The sequence below is a fragment of the Gavialis gangeticus genome, unplaced genomic scaffold (assembly GCF_001723915.1).
Source record: "Gavialis gangeticus isolate Ggan-Ray unplaced genomic scaffold, GavGan_comp1, whole genome shotgun sequence".
NCBI lineage: Eukaryota > Metazoa > Chordata > Crocodylia > Gavialidae > Gavialis > Gavialis gangeticus.
The window spans coordinates 5,832,768-5,851,046 of NW_017729022.1; the positions used below are offsets into that span (position 1 = coordinate 5,832,768).

General features: G+C 48.1%; 1 protein-coding gene across 2 annotated transcripts in view; it reads left to right on the forward strand.

Annotated features, from left to right (window-relative positions):
* Positions 1–8,539: 8,539 nt before the first annotated feature.
* Positions 8,540–18,279, forward strand: part of DOCK4 (dedicator of cytokinesis 4) — a 483,151-nt gene continuing 473,411 nt past the window's right edge. For both annotated transcript variants that reach the window (XM_019514562.1, XM_019514563.1), the window contains exon 1: positions 8,540–8,709. In XM_019514562.1, coding sequence (XP_019370107.1) covers positions 8,673–8,709 — 37 coding nt within the window. In that variant the 5' untranslated portion in view covers positions 8,540–8,672. The remainder of the gene's footprint in view (positions 8,710–18,279) is intronic.

Below are 18,279 nucleotides of genomic sequence, written 5' to 3' on the forward strand. Positions count from 1 at the left end.
AAGGTTTCAAAACCCTTCACATTTAATTAACCAATATAGGCACAGAAACATGAGAAATTCCCCGAGAATGAAGAGGATATTGGATACTCCCAATCCCATATAGAAGAAGTAATGAGGTTTCAAAAAACAATGATGGCATTTAGAGTGGATGGGCATTTGTACATTTTTGTGCTGCAGCGCTGGCCACATGCAATTGTATAAGTGGCAAAATATGCATCAGCGCTGAGAAAGTGGCAGTGGGATGCTTTTAAACTAAAACACATTGGAGGTGTTTTAGTTCAAAAAGCAAACCGCTGCCATTTTCGGTGTGCTAACGTGCATCCCGTTGCTTATACAACTGCATGCGATGCAGCACAGTGCGTGTCAGCTTGCATACAGAGAAGACTCAATTAATCGAGTCTGCTCCAACCTGTCGGATCTCCAGTGTGTTGCAGGATGGAAAGGTACATGTATAAATGCCCTGTGTGTGTTTTTCCCAGGGTTATGGATAAGTTGTGATGTGCCTAGACTTCAGTAGAAGTACTTTGGGTATAGAGGCTTAGACACATTGTTGGTGGATGACCTGGTGCTCATCTTCAGGGCTTGTAAGAGAAGGCAGGTGACAACCATGAGCTGGAGGGAAGACCTGTCATTGCTACTGCCAAACATTATGCAGTTCTCCATGTATATTTATCACCAGTAAGAACCTGTCCATTTTTCCCCATAGTATCTCTTTCTTGCTATTTCTAGCCCCTGACATAGTGCAACAAGGGTGAGAAAGAAGCTGGACAGCAAGACTGGATTGGAGCAGGGGGAAGGAAGAACAGCATGACAACTGGAAGGGCCATGGGTGGAGGGGCATGCTGATTACAGGCAGTGGGAATTGAGCGTTAGGAGGGATCAAGGGGTACTGCTTCACACTGGGGGCTTGTGACAAGGCAATCAAGGCTGGTCACCACACATGCCCGCCCACCTGTCTAGGGCAGTCTACCTTGCCTTGTCTGCCATGTCTCTGATGTTACCATAATGGTTGTTAAATGCTACAGGCTGCCCTAACTGTAGCCCTGCTGTACTGGGCCAAATACATGGCTCTGAACCATCCCTACACTGACTCATGCCTTACAGATGGCTTCTAAGCTGCTGACAACTTGGGCCCCTTGCCGGGACAAACTCTGCCCTTTGCTGGGCCTCTAACACACTCCCTTTGCTGGGCTTCAATCACTCCACCCACTCCTGGGCCTCACCCATTCCACCCTACTTGGCACAGCCCTTCAGGTCCCCACCCCAGCCCTATGGGCTTCGTCCCTCCCACACTCCCGCTGGCCTACACACAGTCCTTCAGGCCACCCACAGGTCCTCTACATGGCCTCTGGCTTTCTGCCCCACACCAGGCCAAACCTGGCCTCTAGCTCCTCACTAGGGCCACTACGTGACCCCCCGCACTGGGCTCCTGGTCCTTACACCCCTTTGGGCATCAGGCCCCACTCAATGGATCTTGGCCCTCATCTCAGGCCCCACTCAATGTGCCAGGACCTTGTGCTTTTCTGTCAAGGTATGCTCCCCCTTGCCTTTCCCCTCCAAGGGGTGACCCACAAGACAGCAAGGGCTGAAGCTTTCTGGCACCCTTGCCTTTCACTGGGGAGGCACTGGTGTGACATTTCCTGGAAACTGCCCTGCCACAGGAAGCCCCTCCACACCATCCAACCCAAGCAGGGTGCAGTTTCAGGTCTTGCCCAGGACCACAGGAACTTCCTCCATCCCCACAGTTCCTAGTCTGCACTGCCTGAGGACAGCAGCTCCTGGAAAACCTGGAGGTCAATGTTGTTCCATTGGCTCCCTAGATATAACTGCTGGCTCTGCTCTTAGGGCCTGGGCTTATACTCTAGCTGCCCAGCCCTCATCCAATCTGGGGGCCCCCTTGTGGTCATGTGACCACTTAATTGGGTCTAACCACACCTGCTGGCTGCGCCACAGCCTGCTCAAGCCAGTCGCTTAAAGTGGTGAGGTACCACCACAGGGCTGAGGTGCCTAATGCAACTGAGCAGAGAGGCCTGCAACAGCTTCCGCATGTCTCGTTTCAGCCCCTGCCTGCCTGATCCTACCCCTCAGCCACCTTGCTCAGCCTAGGAAATTTTTGTGACATCCACCCCCTACCCCTTCATCCCCTGGGCCATTAACTTCCATTGGCAGCAGGGCTTAGGAGAAGGCAGTCACATTTGCCAATGCCTCCTTCCAGCTGCTCAATGTTGAGTTAGACCTAGGACTGCGTGAAAGAATCAGCAGAGAGCAGCACCTCCCTCTGCTGCAGTGGCTGCGGATGGCCAGAAGGAAGCATGGTAAGGTAAGCCCTACAGTGCTGCTGGACACGTGAAGTGGCTACAAACACATGAAAGTCACAGGAGATGTTTGGCAACCCTGTACTTTTTGCCTTAGCTTGGCTAGCTAAAGACCTGGAGAAGCCAACACAAAATAAGTCGTAATATTGACAGATAACAGGATGGCAGAATACCCCACCACATTCAACTCAGGACACACTCCTCCTCTACAATTCTCTAACACTACATGGGGAAATTGGACAGCAGTAGGGGTGGGCAAAATGCAGCCTGCAGACCGGATGCAGCCCAGCAAGCCATTCTATCTGTGAGAACCCCCCAAAAATTAGAAAATTAATATTTACCTGGCCTGGGCTGCTTGTCATGCGGCCCTCAATGGCTTGCCAAAACTCAGTTAGCGGCCCTCCACCCAAAATAACTGCCTGCCCCTGGATAGCAACCTCTTTGTCCTTCCCAACTTTGGGCATGTAGGAAGAAAGGGCAAGGGGCAATGTCCAGTTTAAAGTTGCTGTTTAATGCCACAGTGCTCGGAGGTTATTTTCCTTCTTCCCTCCCCACCATGAATTTCTGATCACCTCTTTAGCTACCAAGTTCAGCAAGCAGGAAATAACTTCAGGGAAGCCTTGCATTACTACAGGCCTTCCTCCATGTGCTCACCAGGAACTGAGCCTCACTTCTCACCCTGTTCTTGCCTGAAAGCAGATGGACAGATTTCCAGGCTGCCCAAAAGTTAGGTATCTTACATAAGACTCATACTTTTGGCTGTTCTGTTGGGAGATTCATCAGAGCTGCAGAAACTCAATGTTGATGGGTAAACTGGCAGCTAAAGAAAATACTATCACAATGACTATTAGAAGCCATGACTATTAGAACACTACGTGCTGTGGTATTAGCAGCCTCAAAACAGCTACCTGAATTCTAGCAGTTTTGGGACTGCTAATACCACAGCATTGTTGGTGCCGTGTTCTTAATTAATATTGCCAACAATGCTATGATTTTAACAGTCTTGAACCTGATTAGCTCCTCATATTTTCAAAATTCCTAATGGCCATCATCAGGGTTGATACTAGAAGCCTTAAGAATGAGGGGAACTAGTCAGGGGCTAGCTAATACCACAGCACAGACAATGATATATGCTTAATGATGCACTGATTAAGTTCTGATGAGTGCAAACTTCAGGTAAGTAAATTGCCTTTTCAGTCCCCAGGCTACATACTTTAAGAAGTACACTATATAGAATAAAGGAGAGGGAAAAAACACTAAGGCAGTAGTAACTAGAGGTGCACAGATATATTGGTTGCCTATTGGATCGACACTGATAAAAGGGAAATTTATATTAATGGCTATTGGGTTTTTTGGCCGTTGTAGCTGATAATGTTTAACTGTTAGTTATATCTTCTGGCCAGGGCCCTGGACACCTGGGTTCCCTCTCCCCCACAGGGCCGGGGCCCCCGGATGCCTGGGTTGCCTCAGAAAACAGTGGGTTTCCCCTTGCAGGCAGGCATCATTCTAGCATACAGGAAATCCTGCTTGGGGCTACAGGAGTAAGACACAGAGGGATCTGTGTTCATGTGCATGGCTGCATGCATATGCATGGCCAGGAATACAGCCAGGCAGCATGGAGAGCAGCTCCCTGCAGGTAAATCTATGGAGTAGAAGGGATGTGGGGGCGGGAAGGGGCATGCTGCTCAGCCAGGGCAGTGCATGAGGGCTGAGGCAGGGAGTGGGATGGAGCCACAGTGGGCATGTCCAGGGGCCAAGGTGCGGAGGTGGCTCCCCGCCACTGCACACATCCTCTGAGAGGCATGGTGGGGCACGTGCCCCTCAGCTTTGCGCACAGGGCAGATGCAGGCTGCTCACTGTGGGCTGGGGGCTCTCCACTCTGCTGCCTTTGCCTCGGGAGCCCCACGTTAGCTGCATACCTGCTGCCTGCCTGGCAGTGGTGGGGGTGGCAAGTTGTGCTCCACACTGCCGGGCAAGCGAGAGGTATGTGGCCAGTGTGGGGGGTCCTGGGGCAAAGGCAGCAGGGCAGAGAGTCCTGAGCCCACAGCAAATGAGCTTTAGTTTAAGCGCTGCTGCCACAATTTTTAAGTGCTGATATGCTTTTGAGTGCAGCAGAGACAGGTGGGGCAAGGGCAGATGCCGGCTGCTCACTGTGGGCTCAGGGCTCTCTCCTCTGCTGCCTTTGCCCTGGGAGCCCCACGCTGGCCACGTGCTCCCTGCCTGCCTGGCAGGACACAACTTGCTGTCCTCTCTGCTGCTGGGCAGGCAAGGGGCAAATGGCCAGACTGGGTCTCCCAAGGGAAAGACAGCAGAGCAGAGAGTCCCGAGCCCACACCTGCCCCATGCATAAACCCGGGGGGTGGGGGGGAAGGGCACATGGCCCTCCCCACGTCTTCCCCAGGGCATGCATGCAGAAGTGGGGAGCCATCCCTCACCCCACACCCCCTAGACAAGCTTCCCATGGCTCCTTTCCACTCCCCGCCCCATCAATTTAATCTGAGTAAATCAGTTATCAGATCGGCACTGGCCAATTAATAATCCGCCAAGAAAATCTTTATCGGTGCATCCATAGTTGTAATATACGAGATGCAAAAAAAAAAGGAAAAGACTTGTAGTAAAGTATGTCTTGAGGCAGCAAAGACAGACATGGTGATATTGGAAAGGCATACCTAGGGAAAGAGGAGAGATGAGGGATTCTTGACCCGGATGGTTTAAGTAAAGGAAAGAAGAACGAACGTAACTTGGATAGCTTTAGACAGATGGAGAAGAGAAATACAGAACTTGGAGGGAAAAAAGGAGAGAATAAGGAATATATTTTGGAGAAAGAAGGGAAGATATTTTTGACTGGGGGTGAGGACAAGGAAGTTGAGCAGTCCAGAGAAAGGAGGGAGGTGACAGGTAATCTGGTAGGGAAAAGTGAAAGATGGAAAAAAATTGTGAGGGAAGGAGGAGAAAGGAAAGCCAGGAATAGATGGAAAGATTTGAGGGGATGGAGACACGCAAGAATAAAACAACAGATGGGAGAGAGAGAAAAGAAAGCAGTTCTTAGGAACAAGGTGAGATTAGGATAAGAAGGATTTGTAAAGAGAAGACAGTAAAAGGGTTTGGGAGTAGAAAGCTGCAGGAAGAATGAAGAAAGGGTGTGGAAAAGAGACAAGAGCCTAGGCAGAAATGGAGAGTTTGTGATAACAGTAAACAGTGGACAGACTGGTTTATAGTTTAAGATCTGTTTTGCTTTAGAGATTTGATTCTAAATTAACATGCTCTCCTTATGAAGGCCATGTGTTTACACATTATTGTTATCTTTACACCAAAAGGAAACAAAATGGCACATTCTGCCTTTCAGAACAAACTTACTGAGATAATCAGGGTTTGTACTAACCCAAAAGCTCCCACTTGAGAGTGGGTGAACAGCATGATTACACCCCAAGAAAGGAGACAGGTGGAGGCCCAAGTCATGCAGCAGAAAGCATGCTCAACAAGATGTGGAGGGGTTAGAAGAGTGTGAAAACTGTCAAGTTCAAGATGTCCTATTCAGTGCCCCTTGTACATATTTTAAAAGCAGAGGTTCTCAGTGATTTGCCACCAAGATGATACAAAGAAAGGACTAAAATCCTGAATAGATATGTTAAAAATCCAACAACTCATTGAAAGGGCTGGGGGGGGGGTTGACCTGACCCTAAAACAAAGGGCCTATAGTCTGGATAATAGGGGGGAAAATCTAGGTTAGGTCTTTAAAAACTTAAAAACAAATGTAATCTGCAGGGGAGAATAAGTGGCTTTACACCTTTTCTTGCCAAAAAACTTCAAGCTAGTTTAATCAATTGCTGGAGATTTATCTGCTTTTTAAGCCTGCTCTGTACGTAATGTTCATACCAATAAAACTATTTTGATCAACAAGCAATACCATTTTAACATGAACCGCTATATTGTTAGGGCCCTACTTAATTCACTGTTTTGTTGATTTCAGAGTAACTTCAACAACAACAACAAGAAAAATGCTGACTCCCCAGTGGGAGCCAGTAGTCCTCACTGCCAGGAGGAGAAGGCATCAGCTGGCAGGGTGGCATGAAGGGCAGCAGAAAAGATGGTGGCCACCTCCTCCCCCCACTGCCAATTAATGCCAAAGGCAGGGTCTCCTGAAGAACAGCCAGCAAGCAAGGTGGTAGCCATCCCTTCCGCGCTCCACCTCTCTGCCAATCAGCCACAAGGGGCAGGTTCTCTCCACCAACCAGCAGAGGGGCAGGGCTGCCACAAAATAACTGCTGAATTAGAACTTTAGGCCACAATCAACCTGTGAAAATTGGTAAGTACCCCCCTGATTTAGGCAGACCCTTATATATGGCCAAACTTCCCTTGCGTGGATGCAATTATACCAGTATGAAGGTGTCCCACAGAGGCACAGCTTCCTGTCTAAGAGTAGCTATACTGCTATAAACCTCAGTTATAGCTGAACTGCATGTATATGAATGCTTGAGGAGAGGGATATACTGCTTTAACTTCCGTTAAATGAGACGGTGGTTGGTCTAGTAAGGGCACCTTAAAGTCTGACAGCTAGGGAAACAAACAGGGATTAGCACATTCTGCAGGTGGGAACAGAACAGCTTACTTTGACCCTCTTTTAATGTCTTCCATGCTATATAGGGTGCTTAACTTCCAGCCCCTGGGCCAAATGTGGCCTGCAGAGCCATGGCAGCTGGTCGCAGGGCTCTCCCCTGGCTTGGAAAATTAGGCAGCAGGAGAGTCATAACAAGTAATACTAACACCCTTCCCCAGTGCCATACTCCCAAGCCCCCTGTGTCTGGATTGGGTCTGGGCCACACCCTCCCCCCCACAGTTGGATCAGGGCTGGCCACATGTCCTCCCCCGTGGCTGAATGGGGGCTGGTCCCCTCTGTATAGCAAGATGGGGCCCTGCTGCAGCTGCACCAGGTGCCGGATTGGGAGCCCTGCAAGGATCCAGCCCATGGACTGCCCATCCAAGAAGGTTGGGCACCACTGCTTTTATAAATACAGAACAGAGTCAGTGAGGTCACTGCTAGCAGCATTTGTATCTAAATTACTAATGATTCCACTATGTGTGTGCACAGACTCTTGTGCTATGTAGACGCTGCCATACCAGTCTCTGCGTTGGAAGGGCTACCTGAAGAGTACCCTACCTGGGGTTCTCAGCAGGATTTTGGTTTCAACCTCAGGAGCCTGGAAGTGCCTTTAGGGGATGCTTCCTGGGGGCTCCAAAGAGGACTGAGTACAGCAGCTACAAATGCAGGGACACACAAAGAGACATGCAAAGGGGCTTCAAATGGAAGTCCCTGGAGATATACAGCAGCCCGATACTTTTACCTCAGCTTGGCCAGCAAAAGGCCTGGAGCAGCCAACAAGAAATAAGATGTCCGTGTCCAGCCGCCAGACACCAGAAGGTCCGACTCTGAGCCTCCCCTTCCCGGGTCTGTGCCTCCCGGTCATAGGTTTTGCTGCTGTGCCAGATCGGGCGGGCTATCAGATCAGACCCGACCCGACCCGACCCTGAGCTGGGCTGGGCAGGCCTCACCCGCCCGCTCACCTGGTCCATCCTCGCGTGGGACAGGAAGGACTCCTCGTCTTCTCCCTCCCCACACCTGCCTCCGAAGCGGCACCAGCGTCCCTGAAGGGTCCCCCCTTCCCTCCCCTTAGCACACCGGTTTCTCCCTGTGCCGGGCCGCGCGGAACGGGCCTTGGCCTAACACGAGTTCCCAGCGCTTCGGCCTTTCCAGCTAGGGGGCACGTCTGCCCGCGCCCTTCACCTCCCTTCGTCCCCGGCGGCCGCGAACAAGCACCCTCCGCGCCACTCCCCGTCCCCCACCCCAGGACAGCCGCGGAAGCAGGAAGCAGCCGCCCGACCCCGCGGGCGCCCCGCGCTCACCTCCACTCGTCGCACCGACTCCAACACCCAGCCGCGCTGCCATACTGTCACGCTCGGGCAGTGACGTTACTGCTGGAAGAGCACCCGGGCCAATGGGAAAAAGCCAACCGGGCCCCGCCCCCTTCCTCCTGCAAGCGTGCCGGGCCAGGACTGGCAGGCGCGCCCGTCACTCAGCAGCAGGGGGTGGGGCCTCTCCGGTCAGGTAAGCTCAGCAGCCGGACTCGGTTTCCCGGCGGGCCGAGCTGCGCGGGGGGCGGGGCGGGGTGGGGCGGGGCTATGAGCGGCCCGGGCGCGAGCTGGGCTCAGTCAGTCAGAACAATGACTGCTCCCGCTTCTGCTCCTGCTCCCGCTCCCGCTACTGCTCCGCCGGAGCCCCCGGAGCGCGGCTGAGCCCTAGCGCGGTAGCGGCAGCGGCGCCAGCACCAGCAGCGGCGCGGGCGGCGACGCGCTGCGAGCATGTGGATCCCGACGGAGCACGAGAAGTTCGGCGTGGGTGAGTGCCGCGTCCCCCCCGCGCCCGCCCGCCCGGGCGTCGCAAGTGACAGGGGGCACCTCCCATCCCCTCCCGAGCTGGGCGTCCCTGCAGCTGCGGGGCCCCACCGGGGCCCCAGCTCCGGGAGCCGCGGCCGCGGGGTTCCGCTCGGCGCGGCGGAGCCGGACAACAAAGGACGGGGGGGGGGCAGTCTGCGCCCCCTCCCCCCCCACGCTCCCTTCGAAACTTGGAGCTTTTCCTGCCGCCCGGGCGGCTCCCGCGCGGCGCTGACAGGCGGCCGTACCGCCCCGCTTTGGCAGCGGCACCGGCACCGGCTCTGCCCGGGGGAGACGAACGGGGGCCGGTACCGGCGGACTGAAGTGGCACCGGCGGGAGGGGGGGCGCTGTCCCCGCCTGGAGCTTGCACAGCTGCGCCCGCGCCAGGGCTGCGGCTCGCGGGGCCGGGGGGACCCTCGGGGTCGGCCAGAGCCGCCGCTCGTTTGAAAGTGTGTGTGTGTGTCGCGATGACAATAGCCGCCGCTGGAGGACACGCGTCGCGGCCCTGCTCTGCTAATCCGGGGGGGGGGGGGGGAAAAGGGGGCGGGAAGGGGGGGGGGGGGGGGTAAAGTGTGTCAGACAGGGAGAGCGTGTGTGTACACGTGTGTGTCGTGTGTGTGTGTGTGTGTGTCCGTGAGACAGAGTATGTGTGTGTGTGAGAGCGAGAGAGAGAGAATGTGTGTGCCTGCAGGAGAGCGCAGACACATCCCTGAGGGGTGCCTGGACTTCTCTTTGTGCCGGTGCAGTCCCACTCTCAGGAGCAGTTGGCACAAAAGCAGAGACCCGACCCATGCGCAGTTGTTCCCAGATGCTTCCCTCTTCTTAGTGTTACATTATAGGCATCGTCCTTGGGATTTAGTTATTTATTTCTTTTCCTTCTTTCTGTGCCAGGTCACAGCTGGGTTGTTAGATATTGATTAGTCTTCCCTTCTGCCTTTCTCTACTGTGATGGGCAGAGGCTTTAAAAACCCCTCTGGGATTTCATGGAGTGGCATGCAGAATATTACCAGTCCAGTATTTCAGGCTGCAGCACATTTCCTTTTTCGTGAAGCAGGATATTTCACAGCTGAATCGCATCTTTTTGTTATTTACAACCTAAGAGCCAGAGCATCTTCATTTGACCAGAACAGAACCCTCAAGACCCCAGAAAACAAAAATCTAAACACCACCCTCTTGTTTGAATAATTAGCTCATGGATGCTGAATAACTGAATAGTGTCCTTCAGTTAAAATGTTCTGTGTTTAGTACTTAGAAAGCTCGGTACTAACCATGAATTCTTTCCCAGTTCTTGGTACCAACAGTACTTACTCGTGAATGCTTGTGTTGCAGAAATCTCATGACTGCTGGAGAAGAACTATTGCAATCTTAATGAGAGGGTTTTCATTGGATTCACTGAGGAAAATTATGAATAACTGCAAACATCCTTCTCTCCTTTCCATCTGCGTGGATGTGTGTGTATTGGTGAATGCATGCTGCTGTTTATGTTAGTTCCATAGATTTTTTGACTAGGTTCCAAAAAGCCATCCAAAATACCAAAAAAAGCAACTGTAATAGTTTAGTACATATGAACCCATCGTCTGGGGACAACATTGCTGCTCTTGAAATATGAATCCAAAAATCATTTCACTAGCCTTAGAAACAGTTTTGTACAATATACTGTTATGCCTGCAAGAGGAGTCCTCTGAGCCAAATTTTAATTCCTAAATTGGAATTGCAGCATAAATGGGTTTGTGTGTGTAGCTATATGCTGTATGCAGTTCTTGAAACTTCAGAGGAAGAGGACTTTATTGATTTAAAATGACAGTATTTTGCATTTGGGGTACTCTCTTTCTAGTAGTGGACATTGTTTATTTTTCTGAGCAGTTTTTCTGTTATGACATGTAAAACTGCACTAGTAAAATGGGTGTATTTTAAAATCCTCATGAGAATTCCTTTCTCTCTCATGGTTTAATACCAAAATAATCAGTTGTACCAAGCATATTTATCCTTTGTATGAGAACCCAGGGTTTACATCCACATCAGACCTCATCTGCATTTTCAGTCTGAATTTTGCAACGCATGCTGTGTGATACACATTTCCACTCTGGCATGCCAAAATGGATGAATAACCAAGCAACAGCCACCTGGTTGCACTGAAAGGCTGCTGGTAACCAGGTGGCAGTTACTCGTATACACAGCCTGGCTGCCTGTCACTATGTGGAGTATTTCATACACGAGTAGCACTTTTCACATCTTTTTGCCTGTTTATGACACCTGTCTCTGACAGCCATGGTGAATTTAATTCCTTTTCACTGAACAGGTTGCATTGTTCTTGGTTCAAATAATAGCTGAGCCAAGTATGCATGATACTGCATACTCCGGGGGTTATGAGAATTTCCATGATGAGTGACAGAACTTTTGCATCAAGGTTTTTTATTTGTAGGCTTGTAAATATATATTGTTTCTGATTTGGAAGTTTCCTTAGAGAGTACTGTAAGTTTTCTTTGGGACAGTTTTATGTTTTTCATGTGAAGACATGTTCTGTCTTCATATGAGATCTGAGATGGTGCTGTCTTTAAGGATTCTGTGGAAGGCAGCATAATTTTCCTTTGTGAATCATTTTGCTTTCCTTTTGTTTTGCAAGCAGTTGGTAGGAAAACACTCTTGTAGTTTGTTACATTACTGTGTCCAACTAATAACAGTATTGAATAAAAGATCTACTATCCAGTAACAAGGGGTGTTTAAAGCCCACTGCAGAGGATTTGGGAGCGAGGTGTGCAGCCTTTGAGTCTTACTGAGTATATTTTGAAAATGGCATATTGTACAGATCACAAATGGAGTTGGATCCCGTAGGATTTCCCTGCGTTTGCACCTTTTAATCCTGTCTAGTCATATAAATGACTCATTCCAAGAAATGGTTTGGGTAATATGGTATAGCTATGGATACTTCTCACACAATAGACAGCAAACAGGCAGAGCTTTTAAAGCCATTTTTTATGGGTTGGTGGAAATCTGAGAATGTAACTGTAATAGAGAAACTGCAGGAGTAACTGCTTATTCTGTACCTTCTCCATACAGAGAAGGTAAACAGGTTCATTTATTTTTTAACCAGTTCAACATACCGTGCAATACCAAGTCATCAACTTTGTTAGTGTCATTTACCCTGTGACTGGAAGAATAGGTTTACTCATTGTGGAATGTAGTTGGCTTAAGTTCATCTGTTCACAGAGGACCCAGGTTAGCCTGGACAAATGTAAGGGTGTTCAGTTTTGGGGAGAAAAGAATTAGGCAAAATGTTTAGGAGTAGTTGAGCAGAACATATAATTTTCCAGGCATTGAGTCATTCAACCTAGCATGGTCCACCAGTTTGATTTATATGAATAACATAAGTTAAAAATAAGTGCTAGGCATTTATAGGCTATGTCTGTATGATAAATTTACTATCCCCAGTGGCAGCACCCTTAAAGGTATAAGCTTTTGTAGGCTACAGGTGACTTAAAATGCTATGAATGGACTTGCAGGGGTACTAAATAGTTTAAATGTCGTAATTTAAACACCAGGGATATGGACAGAGGGAGGATAGGATGGGATGGGGGAGGGGCAGGGGCAAACCCAGAGGTGGATGTTAGTGCAGTTGCACCCCTCTTCAATTGTGTAACTGATGTGCTGGTGGGTCTGGTTCCCTGAGACGCTGGGCAAGGAACGGTACTCAGATTGGGGTGGGTGGTGTTGGGACAAGGTGCTGCTGGATTCCCCAGGCTGGTGAGGGACACCTGGGGAGAACAGTCAGAGAGCGGATGCATAAATGAGGGAACCTGCCCACTTCTGCTGCCACTGTTGGCAGTGGAGCCCAGCCCCCCATGCAGTAGCTTCCCAGAGTGGGGTAAGAGTGACTGTGTGACATTGCCCATCCCTGGGTCAGCTGGGGACAGTGGCAATGGTGGCCAGGTCCCCCTGCTTCCTGCACCTAATCACAGTGGCTTCAGCTGTGGACAGTGTCTGAGCAGGGTGCTGGGCATCACTGGGAATGCCAGAAGCAGGGAGCAGGAATGCAAATCTCAACCCCCGCCTTCCTTCCCCCTTCCCAATTTTCCCTGTCATCCTAGATACACCAACTGTGGGAAGCTACTCCTTTGGCTGTGTGGCTTAGCAGAGGACAGTACAGCTGCAGGCAGGTTCCCTCTTCCTGCCTCTGCTCCTTGTGGGTTAGGATGGGAGGAAGAGGCAACCTGCCTGCCATTGCTGCTGTCCTCTTTCAAACCTGGCAGCCCATGCAACTGGAGCCCCTGAGCTGGCAAGGGATATGAAGATGCCAAGCGGGGACCAGGTACAGGAGGGGAGACTTTTTACCAGATGCTGCTGCTATCTTTGCTGACACAGGCAAGGAGAACTCCAGAGCCACTTCTGCTCCACTCCAGCCATGGGCTGTGAGGAGCATCTCTGCTGTGCTCAGCAGGGGACAGCAGCAGGAGCAGGTGTCCCTCTTTCCCCATTACCTGCCCAGCTCCTATGGGCTGCGGTTGTGCATTACCCCATCCCGTGGTCTGAGGGGCAGCACAGGTGGCATCTACCACACTCCTTTTTCTTAAACCTGGATCTGCCCGTGGTTATCTCCATTTTACAGGGAGAGGAACTGGAGGGTTGAATTACTTTTTGGTGTGAGCTGGGAATTCAGCAAATGGGGGGGAAAAATAGATTGCACATTGACAATGAGTCACCAAGGATGTGAGAAGTAGGATAAATTAGTACCACTGAGTTCTACACTGTTCCAGCTAAAATACTGCAGCTGGCTTTAAACCAGCTGACTTGGGTATCTCCATACTACAAGGGAATCTTTTAAGGTGTAGACCTGCTCTTAGGAGAGACTAGAGATACAACTCAGAAACTTAACTGAATCTGAGATGCAAAAACTTCTGTGAGCATGTGCTGAAGGCACTCTTCTGCATAAAAGCTTATGTGGTTCTGATTGATTTAGTCTCTAAGATGCATCTCTGCTTGCCCTCTGCCTGGCTTCAGACTAAAGTGGCTAACTATCTCTCTTGTACCCTTAAAAGAGTTAAGCTAATTTAATCCAGAAAAACAAAAATTGCCATCTGTAATTTACCATATTGGGAAGATCGGTATTTAAAGAAAAGAGTAATATTTTCACAAGAACAAAGGAGTGTTGGCTACTGAGGAATACATTTAGGCTTGAAATTACAAAAGGGATTGTAACCATCAGAGCAATGAGATTCTGAAATAGGTTTCCAGTTGGAGTGGTGGGGCAAAAAAAAAAAGTGCAAGTTGATAAATTCATTAAATGGTTTATGTGATGTGGTTGCCTGAAATGGCATTGTGCAGGGCTATTACACTGGAAGTCCCTTCTAGTCAGTTTTGCACTAATGTCACTTGTCAGTAATTCTCTCATACTTGTATAGATGGAAGGAGAGCTACTATTGAAAATAACATATAAGAACTTAAAAAAAAGAAAAGCCATGATAAGGATTTCTCATTCTTAAAAGGAGATTTTTCTTCCACAAATGCAATATGTCCCTAATTAAATAAAGTTTACAACTTTTTTCTCATGGTAATGTCACTTAATTTGTTTTTCATGTAAAAAATGTGTACTGACCTACTACCCAGTAAGGATAGTCAGCCAGCACAAATACTGTTTTAAACTCTACCACAGTCTAACCTTCAGTGTGTTAAATTGTTTTAAAATAATCTCAACTTGGATAATTCTTTTCTAGTTAAAAATAAGTCACCAGCTCTCTTATTTTGATGTAGGTTCAAACTTGGGGTTGAGATTTGAAAAGCATAGGTAGGCTGCTTGGCCATATGATTGATATTTATGTCAGATGAGTTGCGCAACTAAATTACCAAGGCCACCTTTGAAAATCTCTGTCCAGGTGTTTATGCTATTTTTTAAATTGCCCACTAGCCTTTGGTGGCTTTCTTTACCAGGTTTCACTGATGTGTCCAAAGCCCCTGAGATGGAGAGATGAAGTTGTCTTCAGTGCCTCCCTTTTATTCTCCTGAAGGCAACCCAGAGGATAGTATTCAGTGATAGCTCATAAACCTTAAAGGCTCTCGTGTGGCTTATTTAAGACTTTACTTCTGTCATCTTCCCTGTTCACTTTGTATGTGAAGCTGCTTGGGGAGATTACAAGACTGCAATGGAAGTGTGAGCAGCATGCTGAGGATTCAGCGTTCTGTCTCTGTTCTGCTGCGATTGTACCACAACTCAGCTTTCTCAGTAATTAGATAGAAATTAGATGGTTGAAGCTTAATTGAAATACAAGGGATGTAATGCTGGCTAAATAATTCAAGGAAAGAAGTAAAAGATGAGGGCTATACCTATCTTTCTGGTTGTTAAAGTTTACCTAGAGGCCAGTGGAATCCTTGACTGCTGCTAGATATTCAAATAGCAGTTGTAGTTACAGTAACGTTTTCCATCCCCCTTTCCTCAGTTGGACTTTGTGATCTTCCTTAGTGGGTGCCTCAAACTAAGGCTATCCCTATGTCTGTCTCTTTAAGAGTGAATTACACTGTAAGATGCACTTCAGCATCTGCACTACTGTAAGGCCCACACTTTAACATTAGTGCTGAATATATAACTACCCTACTTGTTGGGTATCTCATGGACAGAGCATGAGTATCTTGTGCTCCAGAGGCTGCACTTGCCTCCAGTTCACTTCTAATTCAGTGTGTTGGTTAAGGTCTGTAAAGCCATTTGGGACTTGTGTCTTGGCTATTTTAAGGAAAATTCTGGAGAGAGCAGGCTGATGGTCACTATCATTTGGGGCACATGACTTCACAGTCCTTAGATTGGTGCACTCAGGTGGCAAGATAGTTTTAGCTTCTTGTGGGCTAGGGGCAGACGTTACACATAGACCAATTTAAGTGATCGTAAACTGGTTTAAACTTGTAACAGTGCACATAAACCAGTTTGAAAATGGCTGAAACCATTGAGATGAACCTGGTTGAATGTAGTATCAGACTTTACTGATTTGGCTCAGACCAGTTTATGCAATGTCTGGCCCAGACCCCTTGCTGGCTTAAGTTAAACCAGACTCCCCCAGCATCCTGATATGCTCTCTGGGCTGGGTGGGGTGCTCTGCTCCATACCAGAGCTGGCTCTTTCCCTCTGCTCCCTGGCTGGAGCTTGGCAGAGATTGCAAGCATCTACCTGGCTTCCACTGGGTCCCCTCCTCCCCACCCCACTTGCTGCTAAGCAGGGATTATTCCCTGTCCTGGCTGCCTTATACAGACACCTCTTAGCATTAGTTAGCATACCACATGCTGACTATGTGTCTGTGCTGTGGCAGAAGGGACAAAGGCAGAATCAACCGGTAGCTGGTAATGTCCCTCTGTTTTCATAATGGGGTGATAAACACTGTGTTATCAATTCCCTGCTGGGCTGGTGAGGAGTGGGGCGAACCACTCCCTAATCAGAGCATCCTGCTGGGGTATGGCCACGCCCCCCTCAGCCCAGCATTGTGGAGGGGGAGGAAGGGCTGCTTTAGCACCCCCTGGCTTTTAGCATGTGCCTGCATTTTATCAATCCAGAGGGTCTGTCTTCATGGTTACAAACTGGTTTTGCCTAGCCAGGTTAAACTAAACTGCAGCTATTGAATCAATTCAGGCTCAAGCTTTTTGAATGCCTGACCCTAGCCTTAATGACTTGCTGTGTTTGCTACAAGATTTGCCTGTTTACTCTGGACTCTTCTGTATAAAAGGGTTGAATTGGGAGATTCTTATATTACCTTATGATTCAGTTATCTTCGTGTTCTGGAGGATATCCATCTTCCAGATAACTCTTGTCTTTGGGTTTCATATGTTGTACGTTTTATTACTTGTGACAGCTACAGAATATCAACATAGAAATCAGTATATTCTTTCCTAGTTTTAACATTGAGGTTCCCTTGGTTTGAATGCTGTTTGATTCCCTCAGTCACATTAAAAACAAACAAACAAAACAACTTGGAACCATCTTGCTCTAGAGCGTCTCTTGGTAGAGGAGCATTAGTTTTTCCAAGCATCTGTGTTTTCCAGTTGAACAACTGAAAGACATCTGGATGGCAAGAAAGGGGGAGAGAGTTTTAAAGGAGGGCCAGGCTGATTGGACACCACTTTTGGAACTTTAGCGATCTGAAACGCTTCCTAAATAATATACAAAGTGAAAGAGATGGAAGGTGATGAACAGTTTGGAGATGGCTGAAAATGGTGTTTTTCCATAATATACGTTTACATTATTATTTAGTAAAAGGAGTCGACTGAACATTGTTAGTCTTGGCCACTCAGAACTCCTACTTTGAAGATAATGCTGATCTTAACACCTTCTGGAGCATGCAGAAGTAACTATATTGGAGCTGCAAGTACAGCAGTCTGCAAAGTGACCTGTATTAAGGACAAGGAAAGAAATTATCAGAATCTTGCAATTTATGAATGTTTTTCTTTCCCTTGCCTCCCTCAGGAGTGCAGCTCCCTTCCCTCCTAAAAAGCCAACCTTACATTGATTTATATAGGGAGATGATCACTCCTTTCCTGGGAACAGAGACACAGTTGTGCTCTTGAAGAAACCCCTAACATTGCTATAAAACACCTGGGCAGGGTCAGGAAAAATAACTGCTGAGGCTAACTGGATGTTTCTCTCTTAAGGGATGTAGCATAGATATCGTGATTCTGTCTGAAAAATTTTACCTATTTTTCCATAGATAACAGTGAAAGTTATTATAACTGAAAGCAAATAAGAAAAATCTATTTTGTGCTTTGATGCATTATTTTAGTGGTATTCAAACTTTTCTGCCAGGTGGGCTGGATGCGACATTCAGGCTGGTTTGTGGGTCGCTTTCAGCATGGAGTCTGTGCACAGGGTTGGTCCACGAGTACAATCTGGTACATCCCCACGTGCTAGATCTGATCACCCTGTGCACCCTCCCGCCCCATTCTAGTGCAGTCTGGTATATGGATCTGTGTCACTTGGCCCATGGAGTTCCCCCTGGGTGATGCTGAAGTAAGCAAGTAGCAGCATTAGTTGCTGCAGCCCTGGGAACAATTAACGTTGTTACCGTTCCCTTGCCACCAGATTTCTGGACCTGTGGATTCCAGAAACTATTTAATTGTTTTCTTATTGTTTCTATTTATATAAAAACACAAGCAGTAGGAAAGGAAACATAATAACATGATTGTAAAATAGAAAAAAATTGGAAGAAGGGCTTGTGGGAAGGTATAATAGTTATACTTGTATCTAACTTTTTTTTTTTTAATGACAGTATTTTTTTAGTTTTGCATCCTTTTTGTATTCTGCGGCTTCAGCTGTCAAGGAACTTAATGTATAGACAGCCTGGTTATTTATGCCTATCTTCCAGAGAAGGAGGAATTGAGTATAGAAAACCTCAGAGCCATTTTGTGTTCCTTGGTTTGAGGATGCTGTTGCAGCTTTTATCTGTTTTTTTTTCTTACTGAGCCTGTTAAAATGTTCCAGTAAATGCTAAGAAAGAGAAGAAAATATTCAACTCTTCCTTCAAATGTGGGGAAGAGAAATTGTAAAAAAAAAAAAAAAAAAAACCAAAA